Source organism: Equus caballus, chromosome 1 (assembly GCF_041296265.1).
Source record: "Equus caballus isolate H_3958 breed thoroughbred chromosome 1, TB-T2T, whole genome shotgun sequence".
NCBI classification, from domain to species: domain Eukaryota; kingdom Metazoa; phylum Chordata; class Mammalia; order Perissodactyla; family Equidae; genus Equus; species Equus caballus.
Window position 1 is genome coordinate 141,620,840 of NC_091684.1, and position 27,678 is coordinate 141,648,517.

General features: G+C 40.8%; 1 protein-coding gene and 1 long non-coding RNA gene across 4 annotated transcripts in view; one reads left to right on the forward strand and one right to left on the reverse strand.

The window, feature by feature from the left end:
* The window catches only part of LOC138917653 (uncharacterized), a 26,416-nt gene extending 6,731 nt beyond the window's left edge, over positions 1-19,685 (forward strand). Inside the window, exon 2 of the long non-coding RNA XR_011425959.1 lies at positions 17,717-19,685. This is a non-coding gene — a long non-coding RNA (uncharacterized lncRNA). The remainder of the gene's footprint in view (positions 1-17,716) is intronic.
* USP3 (ubiquitin specific peptidase 3) overlaps positions 689-27,678 on the reverse strand; it is a 90,925-nt gene continuing 63,935 nt past the window's right edge. For 2 of the 3 annotated variants that reach the window (XM_070272858.1, XM_023642222.2), the window contains 6 exons: positions 27,283-27,389; positions 27,023-27,103; positions 7,610-7,728; positions 6,324-6,437; positions 6,099-6,166; positions 689-4,264 (listed from right to left, as the gene is read on the reverse strand). In XM_070272858.1, the coding sequence (XP_070128959.1) occupies positions 4,099-4,264; positions 6,099-6,166; positions 6,324-6,437; positions 7,610-7,728; positions 27,023-27,103; positions 27,283-27,389 (655 nt within the window). In that variant the 3' untranslated portion in view covers positions 689-4,098. The remainder of the gene's footprint in view (positions 4,265-6,098; positions 6,167-6,323; positions 6,438-7,609; positions 7,729-27,022; positions 27,104-27,282; positions 27,390-27,678) is intronic. The other variant, NM_001099759.1, reaches the window with a different exon arrangement.

A 27,678-nucleotide genomic window follows, 5' to 3' on the forward strand; every position in this document is an offset into this window, starting at 1 on the left:
AGGGTGGCCCACGTGGCCTGCAGGGCGCGGTGCTGATGACGGCAGCTGCTCCCTTTTGTCTCTGGAGCGCAGCTCCTTGGCTGCAGCAGCAGCAGCTGCACAGCCTCTGACCAGCACAGCTGCCAAAGGGAACGTGCAACTCAGGACCTGGAGGCAAAACCATTTGGGGTACAGGCGCCTCTGTCTTCAACTTTAGAAGACTGATAGGAACAGGAAAACCATGAGTGTGGACACAGGTGGTTCTTGTTTTATTCTGTTTGCAGGGGACGTGGGGGCAGAATAGTGTACAGGAGCTTACCGTAAAGCAGAATATTTATTTTTTTTAACAACAGCACTTATTTGCCTGTTTTACTTTAAAAGATGTCGAGTATCCTTTGCTCAGAGCCCAAAATCTGGTTGCTCAGGGTAGAGTCTAGCCTGAAGGAGGACGCGGACCTCATCTTTATAGGATCTGCAGTCACAGGTGGACGGGCTGATTTCACTCAGGCTCCTGACTGCAGGCCCTAGAGCATCTGCCCCGCCACCCTCCGCCCCGTGGGTCAGTTCAGCCCGCCCCTACGCCAGCAGCCCCAGGTGGTGAGCACTCTAAGAACTTACTGCCTCCTGACGGAGAAGGTCCAGGGCTTGAGCCAGTACGTCATCATTTACTTGGCTCCACTGAAAGGTGTTCAGAAATAATAGTCAAAAGGAAAGAGACCAGACCTTTAATGATACTTTCCATAAAACAGTTCAGGTTGGTGAAGCAGAAAGGGGATGTGATTACAACTTAAGTGAAATCAGTCGCTTGCACAGTTAATCCTCTCAGCAGCAAACAAACTAGGTTTTAATGGCAAATGATCACATCACAGCACAACCAACACTCGGGGAGGGCCACCTGGGGCCCAGCACAGCAGACCTGAGGGCGGAGGTGCCGCACCCAGTGAGGTGAGGCAGAGACCTCGGCCTACGCATGACACCGCCACACACCCACCTCTTCCTGTGCTGTGGACGTGTTCCTGTGGCTACACTCCAGTCACCTGGGACCGGTGCCCTGGCTGCAGGAACAGACTCTGCTCATGAGCTTTTCCAGGGCCCAAGTGAAGAGGCCACTTCAGCAAGAGAGGGTATGTGAGAGAGCTCAGGGAACGGTGGAGGTGGAAGTGGGATAAGCATATCTAAGTAGACTTATTACACACACTAAACCAACGAAGGAGAGGTTTGGTTTTAACAATAAATATGTCCCCAACCCCGGAAACCAAGCTGCTGAGTAGGTTCCACAGGTGAGATACACATTTAACACTTGACCAGGGCCAGCACACTCTCCTGGTTTAATTCTGTTACAGCTGTCATCGCTCAACACTGAGTAGAATACAGTGGATAAGCAAAGGTTTCTCCACCATGGAGAGAGATTTGTGTTGCCACAAACTGTTTCTGTCACCCACCTGTGTGGGAGGACTTCTGAGAAAGTTTCCTTGTTCCAAGGAGCTATGTGACTTGGCATGAGGCCCCGCCTCAGCATAAGCTCTCTGAGTGAGAAGCCACACAGATGCTAGAGACAACATGGCACGAGGGAAGAGCCCTGAAGAGCACAAAAAGATCAGCTTTTAAAGTAGGTGTGGGAAGGCTACACAGTTAAATTTTTAAAATACAAATAGGCACATTTACGTCTCCGGTGTTCAAGTGCACAATTCAAAGGGATCCAGTCGCTTTTCCAAAGAGCCTTTGTGATTTCATTCAAAGGTTTCTGTTAAGTAAAATCAAGCAATAAAAACACTACAAAAATTCAAACAGGAGATGTGTTCATCTCTTAAGCCAACCGTGTTGCCTCTCTGAGCATCACTTTCCCCAACAAAGTGGTCTGTCTGTTGCTAGTTCCATTTGGTATATAAAGACAGCTTTTCTCCAGCATCAACACTGCCCAAGGCTCGACTGTTGCAGTCATAACAGCTGCCCATTCAGAGACTAACGATCCAAATGCAGATGTCAGAAGTTACAGCTGTGTACCTTCTAAGCAAAAGAGCCTGGGTTCAGAGATAGATCAAAGGAGATGCACATTTCAAGTTCAATTACATGTGGTGTTAATGTATTGATATGTTAGATCAAATTATGTGAAACTGTCAGTTTCGTAGATCAAAAACAGTCAAATATCACAATTTCACGAGTCAACCTAATGCAATTTAGCATTGTAAACTATTTTAAATACCATTTTTCCCTCTTAATTATCTTCTAGACCCTGTTTCTTAGCTGTAAGACCTAACTAAACATGACGGCAAAGCTTTTTTCTCTGGAGTGAAAATTTAGACCAGTGCTGTCCAGGAGAACTCTACACATTGATGGAACTGCCCCAGACCTGCGCAGTCCTATGCCACGTGTGGCTGCCAAGCACTTGAAATGTGGCTAGTGTGACTGAAGAACTGAGTTTTTAATTTAATTTTAATTAAAATTTAAATAACCCCATGTGGCTAGTGACCGCCATATTGGATATTACAAGTTTAGACATAATTGCAATTTACTCCTAGTCATGTTGAAGTGTTTAGCAGTTGTTTTCTGCTCTGAGAAAGTGGGATTTATCCAGCTAATATTAAAGTGGCAATAGAACCACATCTGCTCTTGCAACTTCAAATATCCGACCTAGGAGGACAGCCACTAGGCTTTGTTTTACATTCACACTCTTAAAAAAACTTGACCATCTTTCCTTTTAATATAAAAGATAAGATTACCAAAAAGCCTGGTTGTCTGGCTTAACATGAAATACATTCTGCCCCTTGAATTGAGAAGGAAGGAAAATAATGATTGGAACATGAGAACAGTGCATGGTCCCAGGCCTACAGGCCTATTTTGGAGTTCCTTCTCTCAATAATTTTCAAGTAATGCCACCATCCCCCCAAATCAACAGACTGGCTTGGAACACTTGCAGAAATCACAATTACCTTGTTTAGCTGGGATTCTGGTTCCAAATTTCAATTTGAGTTCAATCTAAATAGCACTTGTACCTATTTTTCTTGAAAACAATTTTAAAACAAAGACTACTAAACTCACGAATAGAAACTCTACTTATCCAAGTGAGAATATTTTCACCTTGCTCTACTATCAGGATGGGCCAGTGAAAGTTGTTAAAACCCAGAGTAGCAAAGACTTGAATTTCCTTCTGAGAAGCAGACCCCACAGTGTTACTTCAAGTGTAGGTGATGGTCAGAGTCAGCTCTGGAGCTTACAGCTCAGCCTCAGATGGCCAGGCGGATAAGAAGACTAACGTGAGCATGCAGCTCTTCCTGGGGCCACAGCTAGAGGGGGAGTCAGATGCTGATTCGAAATGGCAAACACAAATTATGGTTTCATCTCACTGGATAACACCTATACCAGGTAGCTGAGTCACAGACTTTCTTAAACATTAAATGTATTTGTTCTTATTTGGACTTTTCTGTACTCCTATCTCCTCCAGGAAAACACAAACAAACAAAAAATACCCCAAAACCAAAAAAAAACCAACAAATAGAGTAATTTTTGGATTTGCAGTACAGGTACAACTGACCCAACAAATTTATTGACTTAGTGCTGATAAACAGCAACCTTGAGAGACACCAAGAGCAGCAATTACCTGGTCTACTTACAGACGCCCTCTCAGTTACCTTTTACAAGCAAAAAGAATGATTACTGAGCAGTCGCTGAAATCGCGTGTACACATGATCCTTGATTTGGAGCCGCCTCATCTCCATGAAGCCGTGGAAGGCGCAGACAGCACGGCGCTCGCCACACTCGGGAGCGCAGCCTGCTTCCAGCACGTGAGAGTAACGAAGCAGTGATGCAAATGTGCCTCGAAGTGAGAACTGAAGACTAATATAAAAAGTCAAATAGAACTAAGTTCTTCAAACTACATAAAAAACTGAGTTATTACAACTAAAGCAGCAAATCAAAATATCTGCTGAGGTTTCCTGGTAGAACTAAAAAAAAATTAGTTGGTGCCCATCTTCAATAAGTCACTACCATTGACAAAATAAAACTAAACCCAAAATAGGAAATTGAAAAGTGCATAATGAAATTAAATCTTGGATCAAGTATTTATGGAAAATTGGAAATGTTTGTCCGGCATAGTTGACAAATAATGATTTAGAGGAGGTATTAAAGTTTATCGGATCCAGCTTTGGCCTGACGTTCCACATAAAACAGGATGTAGGCCTTTGCCTTCACAACGGTGTCTTCATCAGTCAGTGTTACAGTACTGTCATTGAAATGGAACCAGCGACCTTCGTGAGTTGCATATGCTGTGTAATGTCCAGAACCGACCCTGTAAGAAAAAGTCAAAAGATCGAGGAAAAAGACTACAGAAATCACAAAAGGATCTATGCAACCATATAATTTGTTGGATATACAATAAGTTTTAATAATTATTGTAATTAATAAATCCTTGAGACTTGTGGTTTAAGATGGCTGATTGAGCTCACGTGCGTTTTCTCCTCAAAACCCACTGAAATGACAAGAAATATACTGACACTGGAAAACAGGGACGAGTGCCATCAACTGACCAGAAACTGAGGATTTTCTAGAACTCATAAAGTAGTGTTCACATGGCACCGGATTAATGGAGAAACCAAACACCTAAGGAACCCTCAACCTAACAAGGATAGGGCAAGGCCTATGGCAACAGGGAAAATCGAGGACCAAACTTCCCATCTGAGGTAAGAAAAACCTGAGCTTAAGAAAGTTCTCTGCTTCTGGGGAAGTGCCTTCCCCCCTACTTTTGCCATGGAGGACTTTTCTCTGTCAGCGTGCCCCACCCCCTCACACATGGAGCCCTAAAGTCAGGCCTCCCAGGCAGGAGAAAAACCTGCACGTCGAACAGAGACCTTTATAACTGCTAGACGGACCTTACCATTTACCAATAATGATCGATCTCATCTTTCATTTATCATGATTCTGAATAAACAACCAAAAATCAACCAATTCTTGAAGGGAGAAAAATAGCATGAAAGAGAAGTGCAGGAAGAAGAAATAATTAACCACTGAGCAACTTAATGCAGAAAACCAGAGAGAACTTTAAAAATTCTAATTAGTATCAATGGTTTCTAGAAGATACTGCAACCATCAAACAAGAATAGGCTGTTATGAAAAACAGTTATCAGAAATATGTAATGGCCACAATATAAAAATTTTATGGAGGAGCTAATCTTCAATTTGGATACAGATGAAACCCAAATTGGTGATTTGGAAAAATAGGCCATAGCAGTCTTCAGAAACAAAGAGATGGAAATTAACTATTAAAGAATAGTTAAAATGTGTGAAAGATAGATCCAGGAAATTCACTATACTTCTAATAGGGGTTCCAGAAGAGCCAATAGAGAATGGGGTGGAACAAATAAACATTTCCATGAGCTGAAGACACCAGACTAAAAGTGTCCCTATCAACGTGCAAGCAGGAAGACATCTGATGTAATTTCTTAAGTCCAAAGACAGAGGATCCTGCAACCTTCCACAGGGAAACAAACAGGTTGCCTATAAAGGAGTGATAGTCAGACTGGTAGTGGCCTTGTCATCGATAACTCTATGCGTGGTGAAGCCAATGGGGCAACGTCTACAAAGTTCTGAGGGAAAAGGATTTTCGACATGGACAGTGGTTTCTTCAAGTATAGTAGTCCACCTTTGAAGGTAAAATTAGCCATTCTCAGGCCAGAAATCAGAAGGTATATATCCTTAGTACAAACTTTCAGGAAAAAAGTAATCAAGAATGTTATTCAACCAAATAAAAAATGAATCTTTAAAGTAGATGACATGAGGTAAATTATTCCAAATAAATTCCCATTCTTCCTCGATTTAAATATCAATTGGCAAAGGAAATAAACAACTTTCGAGTAAAGACTGCTCAGGATTTTGTGGACAAGTAAATTGGGTTCTGCGTGCTGGGCTCAAATGAACCATTCTCCATCTTGCTTTCGTGTCGTCTCTTCACGCTTCACAACATCCTCTCAGGAATCTTCTTTGGCACCAAGGTTGAAGGAAAGTTCTACTTTACCCACTTTAATGCATCTGACCTCATTTGTTAGGGAGAATTATCAAGAATGGTGCAAAACTGCAGGTCTTCACTGTGCTGTGCCCACCCACGAGAAGCCTGCTGACTTACTCACCCGGAACCATGGTGCACCACCACGGCAGCGAGGTCGTACAGGCAGTTCTCCGGGCCGCTGTTCTCAGGCTACAGAACAAGGGAGGAGAAAGCATCCCAAGGCTGAGTTAGGACCAGCGATCAATGACATTAGTACCTCCTACCTCAAGGACCTCTACCCTCTCCCTGTGAGCTTAATTTTACAAGAGCCATCTTTGCACCATTCTAATAAAGGTAATAATCTTACCTCTAGTAAGTAGCATTTCATGTCTAGGCCTCTCAGTGGAAATTCTACATATGTATCAACTTTGTTTCTTAAATAGGCTGTCCAGTGAAACCTTTTCAAATGTAAGCATAGCACCTGGATGAGAGAGAAGGACAAAGATTGTAAACAAACACCTAATTTGTCTTTCAGTCAAAATTAACTACTTGGTACTAACGTCTCTCAAATATTTTAGGTGGCCTATCAGTTTTTCTTTTTGATCCTTGATACTGCTTTCTTCCACAAATACCTTATTGTGATATTGTGATTTATAATACGAAATATATATTTGGCCTTTGTCCCCATTTCTGCCACTGAGCTCCTAAACCCTCAGAATTTCCTAAGTGAGGAGAGCAATAAAAGTGTCTTTTGTTATGTTAATGAGCTGACTTTTGGACCACATCTAAGGAATGGGGCTGGCTGCCAGGAGAACCAACCAAGTGATTAGAGCGTTGGAACTCTGAGTCCCACCTCCCCCCTACATCTCCGGGGAGGGGAGAGGGGCTGAAAATTGATAATCAATGGCCAGTGATTTTAGTAGTCGTGCCTAGGTAATGAAGTCTCCATAATACCTAAAAGGACAGGGTTTGGAGAGCTTCCAGGCTGGGGAGCCAGAACACTTCCACTGCCAGACAAAGCCCTTTTGTTTGGGACCTCGCCCTACCTATCTCTTCATCTGGTGACTGATTTGTATCCTTTAATATTCTTTGTAATAAATTGGTAATCTAATGAGTAAACTGGTTTTCTGTTTACTCACTAGAGTAAACTAGAGTTCTGAGAGCCACTCTAGCGAATTAATCCAGTGGGAACTCCTGATTTACAGCCAGTCTGTCAGAATTACAGACACCAACCTGGACTTGCAACTGGCATCTGAAGTCCAAGGAGGGGGTCCTGGGAAACTCCAATCTATAGTTTGTCAGTCAGGAGCATAAAGTAACAAGCTGGGTTTGCAACCGGCCTCTGAAGTGGAGGGCGGTTTTGTGAGACTGGGCCTTCAACCTGTGGAATCTGATGCTGTCTCCAGGGAGACAGTGTCAGAATGGAGCTGAAGTGAAGGACACTCGGCTGGCGTTGGAGCACTGCTTGTTGGTGGTGTGGTAGGAAACCTGCCCCCTCCACACACCAGAAATTATGATCAGGACACATTTAATCATGCGTTCTCAAAAGGGTTTATTCACATAGTCTGAAGTTACAAAAACAATCTGTCTTCTCATCAATCATAAGCAATTTTTCCCTCGAAATTGCATTATAATTGGAAACTCAACACTTACCTTGGGTAGTTTTTGAATCCAAAACTTTTTAGTGGACTTTTGTTTCTTTTTGCATTTGTGGCACATATATAACTCTGTCTCATCAAGTTCTTCTAAGTCGGTAAAACTTCGAAGACAATCTAAAACCAAATTGATTTTGGCAGCATTACAAAAGGATGCCTTTTATAGAGGCACTGTACTGTAGAGAAAAGACGACTTTGAAGCTGAACAACTCAGGCTCAAATCTCTGCTTTATTACCTATATGACCTTGGAAAAGTCAGCCTTTCTCAGTTGCAAAATAGAGACCAAAAAATAACAATACCTACTTTAAAGATCTGTTGTGAGGAAGATAAAATAATGTGTGTAAAGTGCCTGACATCACTTCTGACACCTGGTAATAATCATTTAATGGCAGATGGTATTATTGGTGTTGAGTTTGCTATTATTAGTGAAAGAATTAGTCTGGATAACTCTGATAAAAATGGTTCCCTAATGAAATCAAAGTTCGAACAGCAATATTCTCTCAATATCTGACATTACAGAGGATGAAGCCCCAAGTTCATAAAAAGGCAAATTTAGATCAAACATTTTCAGAGTCCTAACTTATTAAAAAATAGATTATGGGGGGCTGGTCCCATGGCCGAGTTGGTTAAATTCACACACTCCAGTTTGGTGGCCTGGGTTTCGCCACTTCAGATCCAGGGCACAGACCTACGTACCGCTCATCAAGCCATGCTGTGGCGGCACCCCACGCAGAAGAACTACAATGACTTATAACTAGGATACACAACTGCGTACTGGGGCTTTGGGGAGAAAATAAAAAAAGAAAAGATTGGCAACAGATATTAGCTTAGGGCCAATATGAAAAAAAAAGATCACAGGAGGCTCCATCACCGGCCTCCCTGCTATACCCCCAAGGAATCCTTTGTTCCAGACTTTACTCTCAATCCCCCGGACAAACCACAGGGACATTTTTTTCTTTTAAAGATTTAATTGTGTAATCTGGGGTTTGGTAAACTGCAGCCCGAAGCCAAATACAGCACCTGGTTTTGTAAATAAAGTTTTGTTGGAACACAGACACACCCATTCATTTATATACTGTCTGTGGCTGCATTTACACAACAGCAGAGTTGACTAGTGGGGACACAGACTATGTGCTATAAAACCTAAAATATTTACAGCCCCTGAAAGTCCTGCTGGGATCAGGACTACAGGCATACCTTGTTTGATTGCGCTTGGCTTTACTGCGCTTCACCGATATTGCGTGGTTTTTTACAAGACCTCCACCGGCAAGAAGATTATGGCTCACTGAAGCTTCAGATGATGATGGGTATTTTTTAGCAGTGATGTATTTTTTAGTTAAGGTGTATGTACATTGTTTTTTAGACATAATGCTATTGCACACTTAATAGACTACAGTATAGTGTAAACATAACTTGTATACGTACTGGAAAACCAAAAAATTTGTGTGACTTGCTTTATTGCAATATTTGCTTTATTGCAGTGGTCTGGAACCGAACCCGTGATATCTCCAAGGTATGCCTGTATATGCAGAAGGCTATCTAAAATGTATGCATTGTTCCGTAAAGAATTAATAATACATTCTTTTTAAAGAAGAATCTGAATGCCTCTGTACCCACTACTCAGGTAAAGAGATGGCTTCTCCCCAGTACTTGAGGAGCCAGAGTTTACGTGACGGCATCGGCTCGAGTTGTCCGGTGGGCAGCAGGTGCGGGAGCCCTGTGAGGAGCTTCCGTATGCCTCCTCCCAGTCACCAATCAGCCCCCTCGAAGCAGCCATGATCCTGACGTGTGTAAAGCATTTCTTTGCTTGTCTATATAGACTGACCCTATACATGCACCTCTAGACAATATAATGTTTAGTTTGAAAAGTTGGGTGGCAAGCACAAACCTAGCTGTATAAGGAAAAGCAATACTGTCTCTGTACGCAGTGTTCAGCCTTGGCCTCCAGGAGAGAATAACAGGCACACCTCGTTTTAGCGTACTTTGCAGATATTGGGTTGTTTACACGCCCTCCACCAGCAAAAAAGATTATGACGCACTGAAGGCTCAGGTGATGGTTAGCATTTTTCAGCAATAAAGTATTTTTTCAGATATGTACATTCGTTTTTTTAGACATAATGCTATTGCACACTTAGCAGACTAGAGTGTAGTGTGAACATAACTTTTATATGCACTGGGAAACCAAAAAATTCATGGGACTCGCTTTATTGTGGTGGTCTGGAGCCAAAGCCGCAGTGTTTGAGGTAGGCCTGCCTCTTGCAGGGCAGTGAGTGGGCAGCTCTAGGAGGGTTTCTGGGTGGGCTGGGTACTGCACAGGCCAGTATGGGGCACGTGGGCCCATAGGTTCTTTTTGTTTTAACTAAGGTATAATTGACATACATCATTATATTAGTTTCAGGTGCACAACATAATGATTCAATGTTTGTATATATTACAAAATGATCACAGTAAGTCTACTTAGCGTCTGTCACTACGCTTGGTTACAAAAACTTTTTTCTTGTGATGAGACTTTTAAGATTTACTCTTAGCAACTTTCAAAAAATACAATACAGGGGCCAGCCTGGTGGCGCAGCGGTTAAGTTCACATGTTCCACTTCGGTGGCCCGGGGTTCGCCGCTTCGAATCCCAAGTGCGGACATGGAACCACATGGCAAGCCATGCTAGAGTAGGCACCCCACATATAAAGTGGAGGAAGATGGGCACGGACATTAGCTCAGGGCCAGTCTTCCTCAGCAAAAAGAGGAGGATTGTCAGCAGTTAGCTCAGGACTAATCTTCCTCAAAAAAAAAAAAAAATACAATACAGTATTATTAACTATAGTCGCTATGCTATATATTACATCCCCGTGACTTATTTATTTTATAAGTGCAAGTTTGTACCTTTTGACCCCCTTCACCCATTTCTTCCACCCCAACCCCTGCCTCTGGCAACCATCAATCTGTTTTCTCTATGAGCTTGGGTTTTGGAGGGGTGGTTTTAGATTCCACGTGTAAGTGAGATCATGCAGCATCTGTCTTTCTCTGTCTGACTTCACTTAGCATGATGCCTTCAAGGTCCATCCATGTTGTCACAAATGGTGGATTTCATTCTTTTCTTTTTCTCTTTTTTGAGGAAGATTAGCCCTGAGATAACATCTGCTGCCAATCCTCCTCTTTTTGCTGAGGAAGACTGGCCCTGAGCTAACATCTGTGCCCATCTTCCTCTACTTTATATGTAGGATGCCTGCCACAGCATGGCTTGATAAGCGGTGTGTAGGTCCACACCTGGAATCCAAACCAGCGAACCCTGGGCCACCAAAGTGGAACATGCAAACTTAAGTGCTGCACCACCAGGCCAGTCCCTCATTCCTTTTTACGGCTGAATAATATTCCATATATTTCATATATATACACACACACACCACATTTTCTTCATCCATTCACCCACTGATGGACACTTACGTTATTTCTATGTCTTGACTATTGTAAATAATGCTGCAGTGAACATGGGGGTGCAGATATCTTTTCAAGTTAGTATTTTTATTTTCTTTGGATGAATACCTAGAAGTGCAATTGCTGGATCACATGGTAGCTCTATTTTTATTTTTTGAGGAACCTCCATACTATTTTCTGTAGTGACTGCACCAATTTACATTCCCACCACCAGTGCACAAGGGTTCCCTTTTCTCCACATCCTTGCCAACACTTGTTATCTCTTATCTTTTTGTGATAACAGCCCTTCTAACAAGTGTGAGATGATACCTCATTGTGGTTTTGATTTGCGTTTCCCTGATGATTAGTGATGTTGAGCATCTTTTCATGTACCTGTTGGCCATCTGTATGTCTTCTTTGGAAAAATGTCCATTCAGATCCTCTGCCCATTTTTTAATCAGCTTGTTTGGTTTTTTGCTATTTGGGTTGTATGAGTTCTTTATACATTTTGGATATTAACCTTATCAAATATACAATTTGCAAATATTTTCTCTCATTTGGTAGGTTGCTTTTTCATTTTGTTGATAGTTTCCTTTGCTGTGAAGAAGCTTTTTCTTATTTTTCTCTTTCTCTCCAAAGCCCCCCAGCACGTAGTTGTATATTCTAGTTGCAGGTCTTCTAGCTGCTGTGTGGGACGCCGCCTGAGCGTGGCTTCACGAGCCGTGCTAGGTCCACACCCAGGATCTGAACTAGTGAAACCCTGGGCCGTCGAAGCAGACTGCATTAACTTAACCACTCGGGCACAGGGCAGCCCTGAAGAAGCGTTTAAGTTTGATGTACTCCCATTTGTTTATTTTTGCTTTTGGTGTCAAATCAAAAAATCATAGCTAAGACCAATGTCAAGGAGCTTACTGCGTATGTTTTCTTCTAGGACTTTGATGGTTTCAGGTCTTATGTTCAGGTCTTCAATCCATTTTGAGTTAACTTTTGAATATGGTGTAAGAAAGCAGTCCACTTTCATTTTTTGCAAGAGGCTGTCCAGTTTTCCCAACACTATTTATTGAAGAGACTGTCCTTTCCCCATTGTATATTCTTGGCTCCTTTGTTGTAAATTAATTAACCATATTTGTGTAGGTTTATTTCTGGGCTCTCTATTCCATTCCATTGATCTATGCATCTGTTTTTATGCCAATACCATACGGCTTTGATTAATACAGCTCTGTAATATAGTTTGAAATCAGGGAGCAGGAAGCCTCCAGCTTTTTTGTTCTTTCTTAAGATTGCTTAGGATATTTGGAGTATTTGGGGTTCTGCACAAATTTTAAAATTCTTTGTTCTATTTCTTTGAAAAATGCCATTGGAATTTTGATAGGGATTGCACTGAAGATGTAGATTGCTTTGGGTAGTATGGACACTTTAGCAATATTCTTCCAATCCATGAGCAAGAACATCTTTCCATTTATTTGTGTCGTCTTCAATTTCTTTTATCAATGTCTTACAGTTTTCAGTGTTCACGTCTTTCATGTCAGTTAAATTTATTCCTAGGTATTTTATTCTTTTTGATGCAATTGTAAAAGTGATTGTTTTAATTTCTCTTTCTGATAGTTCATTATTATAGAGATGCAACTGATTTTTGTATGTTGATTTTCTATCCTGCAACTCTACTGGATTCATTTATTAGTTCAAACAGTTTGTTGGTGGAGTCTTTAGGGTTTTTTATATGTAATGTCAGGTCATCTGCAAATAGTGACAGTTTTTCTTCTTCCTTTCCAATTTGGATGCCTTTTCTTTCTTTTTCTTGCCTAATTGCTCTGGCTAGGACATCCGATACTATGTTGAATAAAAGTGGTGAGAATGGGCATCCTTGTCTTGTTCCTGATCTTAGAGGAAAAGCTTTCAGCTTTTCACCAGTGGGAATGACATTAGCTGTCTTTATTATGTTGAGGACCTTTCTCTAAACCCACTTTGTTGAGAGTTTTTAATCATAAATGGATGTTGAATTTTATCAAATGCTTTCTCTGCATCTGTTGAGATGATAATATGATTTTTATCCTTCATTTTGTTAATGTGGTGTATCACGTTGACTGATCTGTGAATGTTGAACCATTCTTGCATCCCTAGGATAAATCCCCCTCGATCACGTGTGTGATCCTTTTAATGTATTGTTGAATTCAGTTTGCTAATATTTTGTTAAGGATTTTTGCATCTATATTCACTAGGGATATTGGCTTGTAATTCGCTTTTCTTGTGTTGTCCTTGTCTGGTTTGGGGTAATTCTGGCCTCATAAAATGAGATGGGAAGCATTCCCTCCTCTTCTATGTTTTCAAAGAGTTTGAGGAGGATTGGTATTAATTCTTCTTTGAATGTCTGGTAGAATTCACCAGTGAAGCCATCTGGTTCTGGAATTTTGTTTGTTGGGAGATTTTTTTTTAAAAGATTTTATTTTTTCCCCAAAGCCCCCTGGTACATAGTTGTATATTGTTAGTTGTGTATCATTCTAGTTGTGGCATGTGGGACACTGCCTCAGCATGGCTTGATGAGCGGTGCCATGTCTGCGCCCAGGATCTGAACCGGCAAAACCCTGGGCCGCCGAAGCAGAGCGTGTGAACTTAACCACTCGGCCACGGGGCCAGCCCCTAAAGTTCCCTACTATTATTGTATTGCTATTTCTCCCTTTAATATTTGCTTTATATATTTAGATGCTCCTATGTTGCGTGCATAAATATTTACAAATGTTATGCCTCTTGTTGGATTGACCCCTTTATCATTATGTAATGCACTTGTCTATTATTCCAGTCTTTGTTTTAAAGTCTGTTTTTTCTGATATAAGCATAGCTACCCCAGCTTTCTTTTGGTTTCCATTTGCATGGAGTATGTTTTTCCATCCCTTCACTTTCAGTCTGTGTGTGTCCTTACATCTGATGGGAGTCTCTTGGAGGCAGCATATAGGTCTTGTTTTCTACCATTCAGCCACTCTATGTCTTTGGGTTGGAGAATTTAGTCTATTTACACTTAAAGTAATTATTGACAGTTATGTACTTATTACCATTTTGTTAACTGTTTGCTGGCTGTTTTTTAGTTCCTCTCTGTTTCTTTCTTCTTCTCTTGTTCTTTTCCTTTGTGCTTTGATGACTTTCTTTAGTAGTGTGCTTAGATTCCTTTCTCATTATCTTTTCTCTATCACTATAGGTTTTTGCTTTGTAGTTGCCATGAGGCTTACATATAACAACTTATACTAGTCTATTTTAAGTTGATAACTTAAGTTTGAACACAATCTAAAGCTCTACATTTTTATCCTCCTCATTTTATGTCACAGTTTTGTGTATCCTGTAACTAACTGTAGTAAGTTATTTTTACTACTTTTGTCTTTTATCCTTCATACTAGCTTTATAAGTGATTAATCCACTGCTTTTACTATATATTTACCTTTAACCAGTGAAATTTATACTTTCATATGTTTTCTTGTTATTAATTAGCACCTTTTCTTTTCAGCTTGAAGTCTTTTTAACATTTCTCGTAAGGCCAGTTTAGTAGTGATGAACTCCTTTAGCTTTTGCTTGTCTGGAAAATTCTTTTTTTTTTTTTTTTTTTTAAGATTTTATTTTTTCCTTTTTCTCCCCAAAGCCCCCCGGTACATAGTTGTGTATTCTTCGTTGTGGGTTCCTCTAGTTGTGGCATGTGGGATGCTGCCTCAGCGTGGTCTGACGAGCAGTGCCATGTCCGCGCCCAGGATTCGAACCGACGAAACACTGGGCCGCCTGCAGCAGAGCGCGCGAACTTAACCACTCGGCCACGGGGCCAGCCCCTCTGGAAAATTCTTTACCTGGCAAAGTTATCATCCAGAATTGAAGTTTAGTTGGAAGTTTTTTCTTTCAGCACTTTGAATATATCATGCCACTCCCTCCTGGCCTGCAAAGTTTCTGCTGAAGATTCCTTTGTACGTAACAAGTTTTTTTCTCTTGCTGCTTTTAAGATTCTCTCCTTGTCTTTAACTTTGGACATTTTAATTATAAGGTGTCTTTGTGTAGGTCTCTTTGGGTTCCTCATATTTGGAACTATCTGGGATTCCTGGATCTGGATGTCTGTTTCTTTCCCCAGGTTAAGGAAGTTTTCAGCTACCTTTTCTTCAAATACGTTTTCTGCCTCTTTCTCCCTCTCTTCTCATTCTGGGATCATGTGAATGTTAGTCCACTTGACGTTGGCCCATAAGTCCCTTAAGCTATCTTCACTTTTTTCATTATTTTTTCTTCTTGCTGCTCTGATTGGGTGAGTTCCACTGCCCTGTCGTTGAGTTCACTGATCCTTTCTTCTGCTTCATCTAAGTGCTGTTGAACCCCTCTAATGTATTTTTTCAGTTCGGTTATTGTATTCTTCAGCTCTGTGAAAGAAAATCTTTGAAAGTCTCACTGTGTTCATCCATTCTTCTCCTGAGATTGGCATCTTTATGATCATTACTTTGAACTCCTTATCAGGTAAATTACTTATCTTCATTTCATTAAGGTTTTATCTTTTTCTTTCCTTTGGACTATATTCCTTTGTTTCTTCATTTTGCCTGATTCTCTGTTGGTTTCTATGCATTAGATGAAACAGCCACCTCTCCCAGTCTTGAAGAAGTGGACTTGTATAGGAGACGAACCTTTTCATTCAACTCTGCCCTAGCTCTTGGTTGGCTCTCAAACCTTTTGGTTGTTCAAGCAGCCTATTTTTAATAGCTCCCAGTAGTCAAGGATGTGTCCCAAAGGGGAAAATCTCAGTCAGTACCTAGATTCAGGCTGATTGGAAGCCAGACCCTCAGGCAGCAGCTTTTAAAGTATGCAAGTAAATACAGTCCTGAGGGACTGCAAGTGTAAGCCCCACTGGCCATCAGAGCTAGGTGATCTGGACATGTCCCCTGGGTGGCAGTCGAAAAAATTGGGGCTCCAGGTAAGTGCATAAGCTCCTTTCTGGGAGATACCGCTAAGCTGTAGTGGGGCAGAAGGAGAGTTCAAAGATGGCGTTCCCCAGCCTACATTCCCTGAGAGCATCTCCCCAGGCCCCTAGGATGTGTGCCAAACCTGAAGCCTGCCCCTCAGGCCGAAGCTCTAGGACAAGCCTGGAGCAAATAGACCTGTTGCACAGAAAGACTTGGGATGTGTTTCACTCTGCAGTCTGTGTGTGCCCTGGGGTGGTAGTCTGCCAAGAACTCTCTCTCCAAGAGTTAGTCCCAAGGGACCTAGGGATGCAAGCCCCACTGGTCACCAGAGTCAGGTGACCAGGGGCATCCCCTGTGCAGCAGCCATAAAAACCAGGGTACCAGATGTGTTTTGGAGTTCCCATCTGAGAGATACTGGCACTTTGAGGTGTGGCAGAGGGAGAGCAGGAAGACAGTGTGTGCACGCCCTCTCTGCGGTCTCTAGAGGGCATGCAGTCAGCCCTTAGATGTGTGATTAGTTAGAAGCCGGCCCCTCAGGCTGCAGCTGTGACATAAGCTAATAGTCACTTTCACAGAAAGACTGGGCTCCTGGGTCTCTTGCCTTTTGCTGTGCCCTGAGGGTGGCAGCTGTTTAAGAACTCTTTCTCTGTTGGTTATGGTTCTGTAGGACCCATGAGCGTAAGCCCCACTGGCCACCAGAGCCAGGTGATGTAAAAGTACCCGCTGGCAGCCACAAAAACTGGGGTGCCAGACAAGGGTATAAGCTCCTTTCTGGGAGGTACTGGCATTCTCTGCAGCAAGGCAGAGGGAGACAGCAAAGGCTGCATCCACCTGCCTCTGTCCCCTGAGGCCAACTCCACAAGCCCCTAGAAGTGTGCCAGATGAGAAGCCTGCTCCTCTGGCCAAAGCACCTGGACAAGCAGAGAGGCCTCTTTCTCAGGAAGATGGGAGAGTTTCAGTCTGCTATCTGTGCAGTGCCCTGGGGTGGTAGCCTGCCAAGAACTGTCTCTCCAGTGGTCACTGTTCCATGGGGCCCAGGAACACGAGACCCTGGCCTCCAGACACGTGTGAAAGCTCCCGCTGGGAGACACCTGCACTCCGGAGCGCGGCAGAGGGAGAATACAAAGATGTCGCCCCCTAGCCTCTGTCTGGGGGTATCCCAGCAGGTCCCTGCCCCTCATGCAGGCGCTTTCAGGTTAGCAGATGAGCCTCTTTCACAGAAAGTCTGGGTGCTTTTCCATCGCTGCTTCTGCGCTGGGCCCTAGGGGCAAGTGAGTCCCTGTGAGAGCCCTGTAAGAGCCGGTTCTCAGTTTGCTGCAGCCTCGTGGGTCTCGTGGACGCAAGCCCCACTGGTTTCCAAAGCCAGAAGCTTACTCGGGTGCCCAAAGTGGAGTGTGAACCCTTCACTCCTCAGGGAGAAGCTCCAGGTTTTGAATTCCCTCCTGATTGTGGGTTGCTGTGCCAGGAGTGGATTTATGGCAAGACTGCATCTCAGCCCCTCCTCTCTGCTTCAGCATGGTTTCCTTCTTGCTCACCCAATGTGCAGGAGTCACTCAGCTAGTTTCAGGTTTCCTTCAGAGAAACTGTTCCATATGTAGCTACAGATTCGGTGTGTCTGTGGGAGGAAGTGAGCTCGGGATCTCCCTATGTCGCCATCTTGAACAAGAACCCCCCATGCACTCTTGAATATGCCTTTGTTCCCTGATCCCAATACCTGGAATGTACATCCCACCCTTGTTACCCACAACTCAATTCTCAGTTCTTTTTTTTGTCTTTCCCAGCCTCCAGTGAACGTGACCCATCTCTCTTCAGCTTTGTCCTGGATCTCCTGAATACAACATTGCCAACTTGTTATTTTATGTCAAGGATGGTTCCTAGGAAAGGCTATACTTTTTCAACTTATATTTCTTGAAGGAAATCTCAAACACTAAACCCAAACCTGCAAGTTACAGTGGCGTCCTCAGGGGCCTCCCAAATTCCACATCTCTAGCTATAAAAGCACTGACTACACCACTGACTGGCTGGTACTATGAATCCCTTTAGACTGATCGCTATGGTGCCTGTAAGCTCTGAAATTGAAATCATGGGAGCTTTCATCAGCAAGTATTTGTTGCATCATATAAAAAGGTGTAGCCTTGAGGGTGGGAGATTAGATTTAGAAAAGAAAAACAGACTATTCCACTTTTAAAAATCAGCATGTTAAACACAAACTAGGAAAAGGCGGCAATTTCTTCAACATGATAAAAAAGCCCACAGCAAACATCATACTCAATGGTGAAAGGTTGAAAGCTTTTTCCCTGAGATCAGAAACAAGACAAGGATCCTGCTTTCACCACTTCTACTCAACACAGCATTGGAAGTGTTAGCCAGAGCAATTAGGCAGGAAAAAGAAAAGGCATCTAAATTGAAAAGGAAAAAGTAAAATTCTCTCTGTTTGCAGATGACATGATCTTACAGGCAGAAAACCCAAAAGATTAAAAAAAATGCTAGAACTAATAAACAAATTTGACAAAGTTGCAATATACAAAATCAACATACAAAACTCAGCTGTGTTTCTGTACACTAACAATGAACAATCCAAAACGGAAATGGGACAATTCCATTTATGATAAGATCAAAAAGAATAAAATACTTAGTAATACATTTAACCAAGGAGACAAAAGACTTGTACACTGAACACTATAAAACATTGCTGAAAGAAAACTTAAGTAAATGGAAAGACCCATGTACATGGATTAGGAGACTTAGTATTGTTAACATGACAATACTACCCAGAGCGATCCACAGCTTCATTGCAATCCCTATCAAAATCCAAATGGCATTTTGGGCAGAAATAGAAAAGTTCATTCTAAAATTCATACGGAATCTCAAAGAATCCTGCATAGCCAAAACAATCCAGAAAAAGAACAAAGTTGCAGGACTCACACTTTTCTGATTTCAAAACTTACTACAAAGCTACAGTAATCAAAACAGTGTGGTACTAGCATAAACACAGACATACAGGTCAGTGGAATAGAATAGAGAGCCCAGAAATAAACCCTTGAATATATGGTCAACTGATTTTTTTTTTTTAAAGATTGGTAGCCAAGCTAACATCTGTTGCCAATCTTTTTTTTTTTCTCTTCTTTTCCCCAAACTCCCCAGTACATAGTTGTATATTCTAGCTGTAGGTCCTTCTGGTTGTGCTGTGTGGAACTCGTTGGCCTGATGAACGGTACCATGTCCGTGCCCAGGATCCAAACTGGCAAAACCCTGGGCTGCTGAAGCAGAGCACACGAACTTAACCATTCAGCCATGGGGCCAGCCCCTGGTCAAGTGATTTTTGACAAGAGCAACAGGACCATTCAATGGAGAAAGGACAGTCTTTTCAACAAATGGTGCTGGGAAAACTGGATATCTGCATGCAAAAGAATGAAGCTGGATCCTTACCTAATACCATATATAAAAATTAACTCAAAATGGATCAAACACCTAAAGATAAGACTCACACAGGGGAAAAGCTTCATGACGTACTTGGCAATGATTTCTTTGATTTGACACCAAAAGCACAGGCAACAAAAGGAAAATTAGATAAATTGGACTTTGTCAAAATTAAAAACTTTGTGTATCACCAGGGGAAAGGTGGGGTGGGAGGTGGGCACAAAGGGTGCAGGGGTGCACCTACAACACGACTGACAAACAATAATGTACAACTGAAATTTCACAAGATTGTAACCTATCAACTCAATAAAAATTTAAAAAAACCCAAAACTTTGTATTTTCACTCTCTTGTGAGTGTCCTTTGATACACAAACCACAGAATGAGAGAAAAATATCTGCAAATCATGTCTCTGATAAGGGATTAATAGGATATTTAAAGAATTCCCACAACTCAACAAGAACAAAAGTAAACCAGCTGCTTCAAAAATGGGCAAAGGACTTGAGTAGACATTTTTCCAGAGAAGATACACAAATGGCCAATAAGCACATGAAAAGATGCTCAACAGCATTAATAATTAGGAAAATGCAAATCAAACCACAATGAGATACCACTTCACATTCGTTATGATGGTTATTATTAAAAAAGAAAAACAAGGAAAACAAGAAGTGTGAGCTTGAATGTGGAGAGATTAGACCCCTGTTGCACTGCTGGTGGGAATGTAAAATGGTGCAGCTGCTGTGGAGAACAGTCTGGCAGTTCCTCAAAAGGAATTCCTTTATGATCTAGCAACCACTGCCAGGTATGCGCCCAAAAGAAGTGAAAGCAGATACTCCAACAGATATTTGTACACTTCCGTTCATAGCAGCATTATGCACAACAGGCAAAAGGCGGAAGCAACCCAAGTGTCCATCAACAGATTAATGGGTAACCAGATGTGGTATATATTTATAATAGAATATTAGTCAGCCTTAAAAAGGAAAGCAGTTCTGACACATGCCACAAGATGGATGAACCTTGAAAACATTGTGCTGTGTGAAATAAGATAGTTACAAAAGAGTATGTATTTCACGTATATGAAGTACCAAGAATAAGCAAATTAGAACAGAGGTTACCAGGGTGAGGGAGAGGAGGAATGGAAGTTATTGTTCAATTGGTATAGAGTTTCTGTTTGGGTGATAAAAAAAAAGTTCTGGAAATAGAATTGTACACTTAAATTAACATGGTAAATTCGTTTATATTTTTACTAGCATAAAAAATTGTTTTAATACAGTTATGCGTTGCTTAATAATGGGGATACATTCTGAGAAATGCATCATTAGGCAATTTCATCATTGTGCGAACATCACAGAGCGCACTTACACAAACCTAGATGGTACAGCCTGCCACACACCTAGGCTATATAGTACTAATCTTATGGGACCACCATCGTATATGCAGTCTGTCGTTGACTGAAATGTCATTATGCAGCACATGACTATAAATAAAAATCATTATCTGCTTGAAAAAAGGCCAGGTAAAAATGATGACTGAGAAGCTCTGTCACTCAGCCTCTCCATCCCTTTAACCAGGTGGTTGTAAGATTCACCAGCAAGACACTGCTGCTCGTGTTTCCCCAGCCACACAACACGGAGACGCAGAAAGGATTCGACAGCGGGAAAGCCCTTTTTTCCTGTTTAACCTGCAGTGGACCCCGTTCTGAAAGGGCCTCCCCTCTGAGTATGGAAACACGCAGTCATTCAGAGGGCTTAACTAACGAGTTAGTAGGTGGTATTGTAAGTTCCTTTTGGTAATTATTTAGAATCTAATTTCAGGAATTTGATACCTTTAAAAGTGTTGAGATTATCAAAGAAAGAATATATCAGATAACATTTCAGAGCAACTCGTTGCAGTTTTGAGACCAAAATGTAAATGCACAGAAACACTGAATGGCTCTCCAGTTTCTTCTCCTTGCCACGACACTGGTGGGCGCCTCTGCAGCCACGCTGGCAGCCCTCTCTCTAGGAGGAGGCCCCACGCGCTTTCCACAGCACCTGCTGCATCACCCTGCTCTTTTTCTGAAAACAAAGCCCCTCTCTTCAACAGCCTTCCAGTCCTCATCTTCTTCCCAACACAAATGATGTTCTTTTCACCTACCCCTAGCATCTCCTTGCTTTCCAACATTTTCTGCCTCCCTGCATTTTTGAGAGGCTTAAACTTACACAGTGACCACCAACTGGTCCCACAGCCAATTTATGCACAAGATAGTGCAGAGCTCCCTCCTTCTCCTGTGAGGCCAAGTGATAAACCAAAATGGAACAGAAGACATGAAAGCCCCACTAGATGAGTCATAAACAAGCAATACAAGCTTAGCCTGGTTTTTCAAACACCCAGTTAAAAAAATGGTGGCCCCAACTGCCTCTAGGGGCCCCTTTGTGCTCCCACAGCTCTCTCTGCTGCTGCAGCAGGCCCAGGAGCCCCACCCCCGCTGCCGTCCTGCAGACAATGAGGCAGCCTCTCTGTCACAGCTGCAGCAGGTCAGAAGGCCGGTGCCCGGGGGCAGCCTCCAGGGTGTCTGAAGAAAACAGCAGCATTATGAACCCTGGCTGGATTAGTGGAGGAATACCCTCACCACCAGTCACCTCCATATGGGTTTTAAAAAGCTGCTTTAGCTCTCCTGAAAACCTAGTGCCTATTTGTAATGGTTTCTCTGGGTTAAAATAAAAAATAACCCACGATAATTCTAAAGTTCCAACTGCTGCCCTTTTAGAATAACAACTTTTAAGTCAGTTTTTAAATAAAAATACCCTTAACCACAGTATTTCTGGACAGTAGGCTCATAAGGGATGCGTACTTTCCTCTTTACGCTCTTTTGAATTTTCCCTAAATTCTACAATGAACATACAAAGAATTTTCCTTCATGGTAATAAGGAAAACCATTATGAAACATATAACACAAACATATTTCTTTAAGAGGAAGACTGCCTACATCCAGCATATCCTTAACATTCACAGACTTGACAACTGCCATTTTAATCATGTGAAGAGTCTGAATGACCCTGAAACGTTCTGCAGTTTAACATTTTGCAGCAGCGTGAGGAGGAATCTCACCTCAGCGCTCATACGTGGAGGTGAGTCACGCGGCCAGTGAACAGTCGACAAGCTACGAGCAGTCACTTCCCAGCACAGCTCTGTTGTTCTCTACCTACCTTCACAGCTCTCATTAAGGATCTGTGGAAGCTGCTTAAATTTTTCATTTGTACTTTATTGCATTTCATGAGAAAAAAAAATATCCCATGGTGGTTTTTTGAAACTCCTAAGATTTTCAAAGTTTTCAGGGCATATATTTCACAAGCGTCAGTCTTCCACATTTATATAAACTGTTAAATAGCATCCCTCTTGAGAGCAGGGAATACAACTGGTTTGTTATTAGATCACCTTTATGCACTTTATAAATTTAATTTAACAAAGCAGTAATTGGGAAGTATGCAAATTAATGCACATTTTGTTTTATTCCCCCTAAATATATACTTATAAAGGTTGACACAATAGGTTTAAAAAATTCAAACAATATAAAAGAGCATGAAAAAATAAGTCGCAGTTCCATTTCTCCCTGAATCCCACTCCTCTAAGACAGTCACTGTGAACAGATGGAGTATGTTGCTCAAGAATTTTAATGCACACATGAATGTTTTTTCTCTTACACAAATGGACATTCTATATACACACTTCCATGGATAGTGTTTTACTCTACAATATTTTGTAGCTATCTTTCTGTGGCCTGGCAATTGATCAACTTTTTCTTTACTGCTACATAGTACGATTTATTAAACCAACGCCCTATTTGTGGACATACAGTTTTTATTTTTTGCAATAACAAAGAATGCTTCAATGAACATCTTTTACATGTGTTATTGCCCACATTTGCAAGTGGAATTACTATGTCTAAGGAAATGCCCATTAAAAATGGTGATCACTACCCTCCAAAAGCTGTGGCAATTTATACTCCTAACAACATGTGAGAGTACCCACTTTCCAAAACTTTCACTAACAATGGATATTATTTATCTTTATCATTTTGACCAATTTTGCTTTACTTATACTTTCTTGAATATAAGTGAGACTTAATATTTTTTCAGATGTTATATACTTAGAAAGATCTCCCCTATAACGAGATCAAAAAGATGCTTTTATATAGTGTCCTGTGGTTTTATTTTTCACATTAAATCTTGAAAGCTCAAATTAATTTGGGAAAAGATATGAGTTAGGAATGAAACTAATATTTTCCCAAATTTTCATTTACAATAACATTTATTGACTAATTTCTAATTTTCTCCACTGACTTGAAATTTTTTCTTTGCCATATAATAAATTCCCACGTACACATTTTTGTATCAGCACCTGCTAAATTAGTACTTCTAGGACATTTCCTACCTCATCACTCCCTTATCTTCATTTTAAAAACTTTTTCAACTCCTCTTAAGAATTTCTGCTTTTGAATAAATCTAGGGAGTAATTTGGGGGAAAACGGACATCTCTACCATATTGAGTTTTCCCATCAAAGAATATGATGTGGCTCTGTTTATTCAGGCTTTTATCTGTCCTTTTATAAAGTTTTATAATTTTATTCATCTAGGTCTTACATATTTCCCATTAAATTTATTCTTGAGATTTTATTGCTACTATGAATAGGATCTTTTGCTATGTACAGGAAAGCAATCTTTTTTTGCTATTTATTTTCTATTTGGCCACCTTACTAAAGTTTTTAGCTCCACGTTTAGAACCTATTTATCAAAGTAATTTATCAAAGTAATACCTGTATTTCTTTTTTTTTAATTGAGGGCTTTAGAAAAGCAGGTGTCCTGCCCAGTCCTGTTCTCCAGGGATGGCTATCGTTAAACATTCTCTCATAATTTCCAACCGATTCTCTTGACATGTTCTAGACATGTAAACTCAGTTCATCTGCACATGTTGATAATTTGGTCTCTTCTCTGCATTATTTACTCTTCTTTCTCTTCCCTGTGTATTGCCTTGTCCCTCAGTGGCAGCTCTCCTGGCTGATTCCCATCTCGTGGTAAATCGTTAGTGTTTTACTGTTAATTGTGATGGTCACTAATAGCTCTTGATGGATAATCCTCATCAAGTTGGGAACATTTCTAATCCTAGCTTAGGAAGAATTAATAAGAGGTCTTTTTCTTCTTCTTTTAATCAGTCAGTAATGGATTTAGAATTTTATCAAAACCTATTTGCGCATTTTGATTTGTTTTCTCCCAATGAATTATATTTTCTAATATTAAATCAGTCTTGCATTACTGGAATAAATCCCACTTGATCACTGTGCATTACTGTTTTAGTACAGTACTGGATTCTATTTGCTAATATTTTATTTAGGAGTCTTTGATCTGTAATATTGGTAAGATTAAGCTACATTTTCTTTCCTTATCGAGAGTGTCTTTGTCAGGTTTTAGAACTGGGCTTGCTTTAGCCTCTCATACACAGACTTTTAGTTAAATAATTTCAAATTCCAGGGGTCTTTATTACCATCACCTTTCTTTTTTAAATGAAAACTAAGCTTAACAATTACAGATCCCAAAAGCATACAAATAATTCTTGCCAAGTAGACTTATAAAGCATGTAAAAGCAAGACATCAGGTAATCACACATCTTCATCGCCATTTAATAAAAAAATGTGTGTCAATCAACTAAAATTCACCACATGCTGGATGTCCAAGAAAGGTAGTGCCCTTCATTGATACATGGTAAACAAAAAGAGAACGAGGACCTTATCATCTACTTTTTCAAGCCAACAGTAAGTTCTTGAACAAAACAAAAATCATGTCTGAGAATTCAAAGAAAAGCCAGCTGAGAATACAGGAAACATGTTTCCGGCCAAACCCTAAACACTTCAGGATGGTCTGGAACCCCTGACGCTAATACCAAGCACATCAGATTTCAATGAGTCTGTGCCAAGAAAAATACTACTTGGGATGAGATGCAAACGCCTTCAACCACCTAAGCTGTGCCATACACTCTCCTCCCAGATGGTCTCAAGAAAGGAAAGTGACTATTAAAGCGTCTGGGATAGGTAATAAGTGAAATGCTACAGAAGGCAAATAAGAACCATGTACATGACCAACTGGGGATGGGGGGGACACTGCACAGAAGGGAAGAAACCTGAACAAACCAGTGTCTCTGGGTCTTCCAACCAAAGATCATCTTGACTTACTGGGTTTTGTTTACATTAGGAAATATTGTTCAAATATACAGCCACTTACAGCTATCAAGAAACAGTATTTTTTTTACTAATATATCAATATTATTACAGTTCTTAAAGAAATTATAAAATGAAGTCATAATCCAATTTAGATCTTATAGTCTGAGGCTTTCTAATTCCTTTAATAATTTAATTCTTACTGATTTCCTCTCTAAATGACCAAATAATGTTTGTTTCATAAGTTAATTTGATATCAAATATATTGTGACATTTTCTTAATCTCAAATAGGCTAAAAAAAGTTTTGGAGAAACATTGCAGCCATATATTTTAGGGGGAATTGGAGTGGATGGGGTTTCCCTAAATTCCTTCTGAATTCCCGTTCAGAAGAGACGATCAACACCGTTCCGTAGGCGGGGAACAAACGGACAGCATCTGCCGAATGTTTTCATAGACACAGTTGCTCTGCTCCCAGTATCTTTGACAGTCATCCCGAGAGATTTCGAGAAACTACCTGAGTACCAGAGCCACAGGCAAAACTGCTGCTCCTCCTCTTTTAATAAGCCAGATGCTGCACAACGCACCTGTGACACGGAGAAGCCTGTCCTTCCTCCAACAGAAAGGTACATTTTTATCAGGATGATTTGACTCTGGGGCACTGCTGTCCAATACAACTTTCTGCAATAATGGAAACGTTCTGCATCTGTACTGTCCAATACAGCAGCCACTCGTCACGTGGTTGTTAAACACAAAATATGGTTGAGCAACTGATTTTAATTAAATTTTACCAGCCACGTGTGACTCATGACTGCCTTACTGGACAGTGCAGTTTTAGACCAATAGAATCTTTTGTTTCGTAGGAAAAGAGTGTATGTGTATATATATTAATCATTATGACAGTGCTCCCTAAAATAGCTGAAGAAGAGAAAAGAATTACTTTTAGTGAATATACAATTCAGGGTCGAAATTATGTTACTTGCCTTCAGTGTAGAGTTACTTAATGATAGAACACACAGTAGGTCCTTCTCCATTTTTCTATCCTAGTTTCTTTTTATGACTAACAAGAACAATTAGTCATTTTAGTGGTTGGTCAAAGATAGGTCTTTTGCCTTGAGTAAAGTAGTGAATACTCATTAAGGAAAAAAGGTGCTCAAAATCTCCCAAAGTAAATGTGAATCTTAATAGTCTTGAAATTAAAAGCAGGGCCTCAGGCTTAACCAATAGTTGTATCATCAATAGATTTCTCAAACTATTAGTTACAGCTTCTCAATTTTAAAACCACTATTAATAAAGAAGAGAAAGGTGAAAAATATTTTATGCTTGACCTAATGTCTTTGGCAGGCATTCAGGTTTGACTTTTAAGTTATAACACAAATTCATTAAAGCAATTAACAACATAGCACATACAGATGGAACTTATAAATCTATTCAGCTATTTCCGGGGAAAAAAGAATTCTAGAACATTAAAGTATCTTTACCTCGTAATGAACAAACTGGTCCATTTTCTTGATTCTTAGAGCGCTTATTTCTGAACTGACTTGGAATATCTAATGAAAGGTCTTAAAAGGAAATACAAAAACAGAGAGCTGTTAAAGGCATACAACCACACTCAAAAACTAATTTCAAAAATCGATGTATTTTTAGAGATGTATCTCTTTACTGTCTTCATTTTCAAAGGAAACATTAAAATTATTATTTTAATAGAATATTATATCTCCACATGCCAAATACATCTTACCTAGGAATGGATCAAACTTTCTAGATTCTGTCCCACATATGAGGCAATTAACCTCATTTTGGAGAATGCCTCCGAATATAGCCGTGACAACCGTAGATGCTCCATTTCTAAAGAAAATCACCACAAAGGAAAATATCTCAGTAAAAAACTAAAATAAATGTGTGAAAGCTCCTATAGGCGACTCCCTTTGGGGAATATGTACATCATTTATATTTACTTAAATTATGAAATACGAAAACTTCAAAGCTATATAGATACAGACTAACTAAAAGGTTGAAGCCACTGACTAGCCTCCCAGCCCCTCTTCCAATCCCATTCAAAAGTAACTAACACTGGACGTTTGCCATTACTAACAAACGCTTCACGTACGTGCCTCCTCAGGGCAGGAGGACCCCT